The sequence below is a fragment of the Nannospalax galili genome, unplaced genomic scaffold (genome assembly GCF_000622305.1).
Source record: "Nannospalax galili isolate Female #2095 unplaced genomic scaffold, S.galili_v1.0 scaffold225, whole genome shotgun sequence".
NCBI classification, from domain to species: Eukaryota; Metazoa; Chordata; class Mammalia; order Rodentia; family Spalacidae; genus Nannospalax; species Nannospalax galili.
Genome location: NW_008352653.1, coordinates 431018 through 438523, shown reverse-complemented (window position 1 = coordinate 438523; position 7506 = coordinate 431018). Strand labels below are relative to the sequence as shown.

The 7506-nt window shown below is 38.6% G+C and overlaps 1 protein-coding gene across 2 annotated transcripts in view; it reads right to left on the bottom strand.

Moving 5' to 3' along the window:
* Window positions 1-7506, bottom strand: part of Fam120c (family with sequence similarity 120C) — a 144169-nt gene that overhangs the window by 26094 nt on the left and 110569 nt on the right. For both annotated transcript variants that reach the window (XM_029554362.1, XM_008849683.3), the window contains exon 11: window positions 1516-1630. In XM_029554362.1, coding sequence (XP_029410222.1) covers window positions 1516-1630 — 115 coding nt within the window. The remainder of the gene's footprint in view (window positions 1-1515; window positions 1631-7506) is intronic.

Below are 7506 nucleotides of genomic sequence, written 5' to 3'. Positions count from 1 at the left end.
TTTTTTTGGTCTTTTTGAGACAGGGTCTCCCTGTAGCCCCAGCTGTCCTGGAACTCACTACGTAGACCAGGCCGGCCTTGAACTCACAGAGATCCACCTGCCTCTGCCTCCTGAGTGCTGGGATTAAAGGTGTGCACCACCACGCCCGGCCAGCCCTTCCTTTCCTAAATTGCTTTTGTCAGGTATTTTTTCACAGTGATGAGAAAAGTAATAAAGTTCTCTAAGGAGCTAGGCTAACTAAAATCAAGGGAGGGGTCTTGCATCAATAATTAGAATTTATTGAGTATTATATGCTTAAAATATGCAAGAGATTATTGTTTTTCCATGTTTTCATTATGTTAATATCATTACAATCCCACAAGTTAAAAAAAGGAAGCTAGAGAAGTTAAGTAAGCTGGACAACGTCACAAAGAAAGGAGGTAATGAAGACAGGATTTTAATACAAGGCTTTCAGTTGCATGGTAGATTTATTTTCTTCCTTATGCTTCTCTGTATTTCCTTCAGTATTCAGTACCCATTATTGTGTGTCGGTGGAAAAGGTGCTAAGACGGCTCAGTAAGTGGAGGCACTTGTGCACAGGACTGATAACCTGAGTTCAATCCAATAATCTCACAAGGTGGCAGGAGAGAATTGAGTCCCGAGAGTTGTCATCATCCTACCTCCACATATATGCTGTGGTACATACATCCACATGTATACACATACATACATACATACACACACACACACACACACACACACACACAAATAAATAAATAAAAAGTAAGTAGTAGGGCATAGACATTTACTCAATGACAAGTAGGAACACCAAGATAAGTTCCCTGAAGGACATCTTATGAGACAGAAACCTTATCGTGGTTTATAAGCCATCATTTATTTGCTTTGCACAATAGCTAGTCTATCTCTTCTCATCTATCAGTATGGGGGAAATATAGCAGGCATCTCTTGCTTTTAGTAATAGATATATCTATTTGCCTAAGGTAAATCAAACAGTTACCTATAGACGTTATTTTCCCCCAACTCCAAGAAGAAAAAGACCTAAAGTAGAGATATGAGCTCACAAAAGGAAGAACATAAGCTGAGTGTGGTGGCACACACCTAGAATCCATTTGGGAAGTAGGGGCAAAATGATCAGGAAGTCAAGGTCAACCTCGGTTACATAGCAAGTTTGGAGCCAGCCTGAGACCCTGGCAAAAACAAAACAAAACAAAACAAAACACCACACAATAACCTATAAAACAGAAAGAATTTAAATGAGAGTAGATTGTGGCTGGAGAGATGGCTCAGCTGTTAAGAGAACTAGCTGTTCTTGCAGAGGATCTGGGTTTGTTTCCTACCATCCACATGGCAACTAACAACCACCTGAAACTCTAGTTCCAGAGGATCTGACACCCATTCTGGTATTTGTGGGAATTGCATGACATAGGTGCACTTATATGCATGCAGGCAAACACTCATCAAATAAAAATAAATAAATAAATAAATAAAAATTCAAATGAGGGTAGATTAAGTCACCTTGAGTTCCTGGAGTTGATCTGGTTCATAAAGTTGGGTAGACACTGCCTGTGCAAGGAAAGTGTCAAGTTCATGTCGATGCAGGATTCGGCCCCCAGGCCACTGAACCATGTACCTAGAAAACAAAAGCATGACTATTATTAGGTCACAAGTCCCATGCAGTCATGTCATAGATTCTAATTAAGAACCTATCATGGAGGTGGGCATGGTGGCACATGACTTTAATCCCAACACTCACAGAAGCAAGCAAGCAAGCAAGCAAACAAACATCCAAGGGCTAGAGATGTACCTCAGTAGTGGAGATCTTGCCTAGTATGCACAAGGTCCTGGACTCAATCCCCAAACCCCCAGAACAAATCAAAACAAAACCCAAAACAGACCCAAATCTATTATGGGACAAACTCCAGACTAATTTACAGTTATTCCAAAAGAATGAAATAGAAAAATCTCTACCTTTGACTACTTGCAGTCAGAGTGGAAGAGAAGATAAGCATGTATATCAGCATTGACAGTATAGTGTGTTAAGTATCAAGAGAAATGGATGCATAGGGTTCTATGAGAGTACAGAGGGATCCCATGGCTTTAAGAATCAAGGAGGTCACTCTGAAAAACTCAACAGGGGCTGAGTTTCATGGGGGCCCTAGAATTTACTGAGTCACAAGATGGGAAAGGGATGTTCTAGACTGAGGGAAGAATATTGTAAAGGCACAGAGGTATGATTTGGCAAGAGGTTTGGTATTGCTGAATAATAATAGACAAGATTAGAAAGTAGGCCCCATTATGGTTTCCCAAATAAGATTATTGAATGTGGCTCTTCGTCTTGAAATTGTAGGGTATTTAAGGATTGTCAGTAGGAAAGTGATATTGACTAGTTTGATATTAACTGGTTCAGAGGGGATTGGGTAAGAGGCACGCATAGCAGATGCAACAGGACTGAGTCTGTGACCAAAGAGAGACAAAAAGGCACTGGCAGTGCGCAAGAAGTAGGTAGAGGATAAAGGTAAGAATTATTAGTATATAAATTCACAGGACTTGGTCATGGAAGTTTCTTTTACTGTGGTGCCAGGGATGGAATCCAGAACTGCATGCATGTTAGCAAGTGTTTTGCCACTGACCTACACTCCCAACCCTTGGTCACAGGTTTTATAGCAAGAGAGTGAAGAGAAGAAAAGGGAAAAGTTTAAGACTCCTACAATTCTGGCTTGTGAAGATGACTGGATGATACAGTGCTATTTTTAAATATAGGAAATCTACTAATTAAGTACTTATTATCATTTGAATTGAATGTCCATAAGTTGAATGTCTTACTATTTTTGATACTGATAATACAGAGACAGATGGAGAGAAAAAACTACAAATATATCAGGATAAGGCATATCCTTCAGTCTGTGAAGGCCCATAAGACAATGAACACACATAATTCCTGGAGTTGTACAAGACATTGGAAATTTGGCATTTAGAGCAAGGAGGTTGCCTGAGTGACAAATGGGATGGATTTCTGGGGACTCTGGTTCAATTACAGGAGACAGTGTAGTACCCTGGAAAAAGCCAGGGCTCTGAAGCCACAATCTGGCTTAGAATCTAGAAAACATTGTGAACTATATTTCCTCCCTTGGAATGATCACAACAGTATAAGCTTTACTACCACCATTACTTTTTCTTCAAGTTCAAAGTGATCTTCCTTTGGATTCCACAATGATTCAGGAAACACAGGGATGACAACAAACCTTGATACTTCTTTAGGAACTACATTCTAAATGACTAGGCTCTGAAGGAGGGAACTCTCTGTACCCCACAAAACATCCCTTTGTCCAGAGCACTTTGTACCCTCTTCCTTACTAACACTTTGTTCATACTTTATAACCTATTTTATACTTTCTGATGCTATATTATTTAGCACATAATTTATTTTTTAAAATATTTTATGGGCCTCCGCTGCTTCTCCATGAAATAAGCCAGATTCACAAAGATAAGTACCGTGTTTCCTCTCGTTCATGGATCCTAGACTTCATATAGATACATAAAACCATGCATACATGTGCTTATATATGTATGAGGTAGGGGAGAAAGAGGAGGAAAGGGAAGGGAGAGAAGGATGGAGGGGGACTAGCCCAGGTAAGTTGGGAGAAAGAGAAGGCCATGTGGGGTTGATTATGGTCAATTATATGATATATTTGAAAGAAAATTTTTAAAAAAAATATTTTATTTTTATTTTTATGTGTATGAGTGTATTTCCTGCATGTGTGTAAGTGCACCCGTGACATGCAGTGCCCTCAGAGGTCAGAAGGAGGTGTCAAATTCCCTGGAACTGGTGTTATGGATGGTTGTTAGCCGCCATGTGGGTGCTTGGAATTGAAACCTGCTCTACTCTTAACCAGCGAGGCATCTCTCCAGGCCCCTAGTTTTACAATTTCTTGATTTAACTTTACTTAAGCTTTTATTTTTAAACCTTTCAACCTACTTTGTTGGCAAAGGTAAAGCAAAGAGGAACAGGAGGAGAAGGAGGAGGAGGAGGAGGAGGGGGAGAGGGGGAGGGGGAGAGGAGAAAAATGAACACAAATGCAATCATAGTAGGAGATTTCAAATGCTATCATTAAGCTATGCCATGAAAAGTATAACTAAAATAAATTTCAGGTTATAGAATATTTGATTAACAGAATAAAGTTTGAATTTTGATTTTACACAAAGAAAACATATTCCAGTGCCTCTGTAAGTTTCCATGATGTTTAGGGACATTGCTTGTGTGTTCTTGTTGGTCTTTATTTATTATCACTCATTTATTATGAACACTCTACTACATGGTATACAGTGGGTATTGGTAAATATTTATTGGAGGAGTAATTAAATTTACTAATCAGGTAATGCTAAAACAAATGACAAACAAAAAGCAAAACAAACAACAACAGACCTTCCCCAAACTACCAAAGTAGAATTTTCCAGCTAAATCTTGAATGTTATGAAAGAAAACTGACCTAAAGGATTCAGATATGGAGAGAGACAAGCTCATAGATTACAACATAGACTACAACACACAGGGCATGATCTTACGGCCTGTTCTGGGTACTGACTAAATGCATCTGTAGAATCTGAGAAGGCTCTACAGAGGAGGAGGTATTTAATTTGTTAAGGATTGCAATTTTGCATTTGGATTGATTTACGTTTTAATGTTAATCTGAAATCTCTTTCAAGCTTTTGTATAGTGTATGCCAGGGTAGGTGCTCAATAAATATTTGCTGAACAAATGGGTTACTATCAGCAGATTCAAAAGGATATGCTAAGCTCAATTTCTAAACCAGTGCTGCTATTCAACTACTGTTGAATAAATTATGAGTCATGGTATAGGGGCTAATGATTCAGAGGAGGGGAAAGCTGAGAAATGGGGTAGCCAAAAATAACAATTATTAAATCTACCAATATTTAGTGATGTTTATCATATGCTATTTTCCAAATTGTATGACTCCACTGAGGATTTACTCTGACAAAACTGTTACCATGATTTTATTTCCCAAGGAATCTCTCAATGACAAGATTACATCTTTACTATTAGTAGTAATTACATTACTATACACACTATATGTATTACATGTTCTATTATATTATAACTATAAGTTACTCATATGAATAATATCCTTGGTTCTGAGATCCCACTACTCCTTTATATGTAACTCTGGACAACTGCCTTAACTTCTGGTACATTTAGTTTGCTTATCTCTAGAATGGGATAATATTGTCTACATCTCAGAATATTGTAATAAAGTAAAAGAGAACATGCACTCAGCATTAGTGTCTTGCACAGCTGGTACTCATTATAATTTGTATATAAACCAATTATAGTATAATCTTTCCTTTCTATTTGGTGAAACATTTATCAGACACTAAATTTGTTTCTATTCTATAATTTTGTGTTTATCTGTCAAACTAGTATCACACTGACTTAAATTTAATAATTGGTAGTCTTTTACACAATTTCTACCTTTAATTAAAATTTTTTTAATTTTTATATTATGTGTATGTGTATATTGCCTGCATGTAGGTAAGTGCACCCGTGTCGTGCAATGTCCACGGAGGACAGAAGAGGCTGTCAGATCCCCTGGAACTGGAGTTATGGACAGTTCTTAGCTGCCATGTGGGTGCTGGGATTCGAACCCAGGTCTTTTGCAAGAACAACAGTGTTCTTAACTGCTGAACCATCTCTCCAGCCCCCTCTACCTTTAATTTTAAGCAATGTTAACAATTTTATTCTGATTACAAAGCTTCAAGTTCATTCTGACTCAGAAAATGTTAAAGGGCTAGGGCTGAGCTATAGAGCTGTAAAGCCTAATAACCACAACAATGACCAGTGTAGCAAACTATCTCTAGTGGTGCCGTAGTGGCACTATTATCTTGGGGAAAATCAAGAGTCATCCAATTGGACGTAACACCTGCTCAATGGGAGACTTTAGCAGATAGCCTGAGATTGCCTAACCTGGACTCTGCCTGGTGTAGGGGCTCAGAACTCAGCAGACCACCTGAGAGTGCCTAGATCTGGCCTCTACCTGGTGGGGCTGAGAACTCAGCACATAGCCTGAGAGTGCTTGATCTGGCCTCTGCCTGCTGTAAGGTCTGAGAACTCAGCACACTGCCTGAGAGCACCAAGATAGGGCCTCCCCTTAGTGAACTTCCCAAACTGTGCTGTGAGTACTCACTAGCAGGGGTCCAAACATTAGAAGGAAGCCTGAGTGTACCTCACCGGAGCCTGACTTGGGCGTCTGTGGGAGCTCCTGAATAGCTGACCTGAAGCCATCAGCTCCCTCCAAAATAAAATCTGAGAGAACCTGAAACCTAGACCAACCAGCTTTACATAACCAATAAGAAAACAACCAAGGTACACCAATAATACAAACAGAAGGAAACTTCAACTCAACAAAGGCTTGAATTTCATACCAGAATCATGAACAACAAAGGAAATCAACATGCTGAAATCACAACGAAAAATAATAACATGGAAAACCAAAACAGCATGTTCCCACCAAACTCCATCAGGCCTGTAGAAGAGTTCTACAAGGAGAACACCCTAGAGATAACACAGGACACAGAATTTAAAAGAACAATCATAAACATGATTGAGGAATTCAGTGAATTTAAAGAACATACAAACATCAAATAACTAAAAGAAGATAAGGATAAACTCATGACTGAATTCATAAAAGAGAAACATTAATGAAAACTTAGGCTGAAATGTAGAAGGAAGTAAAAAACTCAGTAAGGCAGTTTGGAACAACAGAAGAAAGCCTCACCGCTAGAATGAATGAAATGGAGAACAGAATATCAACACTGGAGGATAATTGAAGAATTGGACCACTCAAGCAAACATTATGAAAAATGTGAAAAAGCACAGGAATGGAATATGCAGGAAATGTGGGACATCATGAAAAGACCAAATCTATGTATCACAAGCATAGGGGAAGGAGAAGAATCTCAGGTTAACAGTATCGACCAGATCTTAAACAGTATTGTAGAAGAGAATTTCCCAAAATTAAAGAAAGGCATGCCCATGCAAATACAAGAAGCACACAAAACACCAAATAGACAGGACCAGAAGAGAAACTCCCCATGGTATATCAAAGTAAAAACAATAAATGTACAGAACAAAGAGAGAATACTGAAAGCAGCAAAAGAAAAGCAACAACTCACATATAAAGGAAAACCCATGAGAATTATAGCTGACAGTGCAAAATATGAAAGCCACAAAAGCCTAGAACAAGATATTTCCAGTTATAAATGACCATAGATGCCAACCCAGAACACTTTAACCAGCCAAAATGCCTATTATAATTGAAGGGGAAATAAAAATCTTCCATGACATGAAGCAGCTGAAAGAATACATGTCCACAAATCCCACCCTTCAAACAATACTTGAAGCAATACAAAGAATGGAGAAAGGAACAACTATACCCCAGGGGCAACAGAAAGAACCTAAATGAAGGTATAATTGTGGAAACACAAAATTAG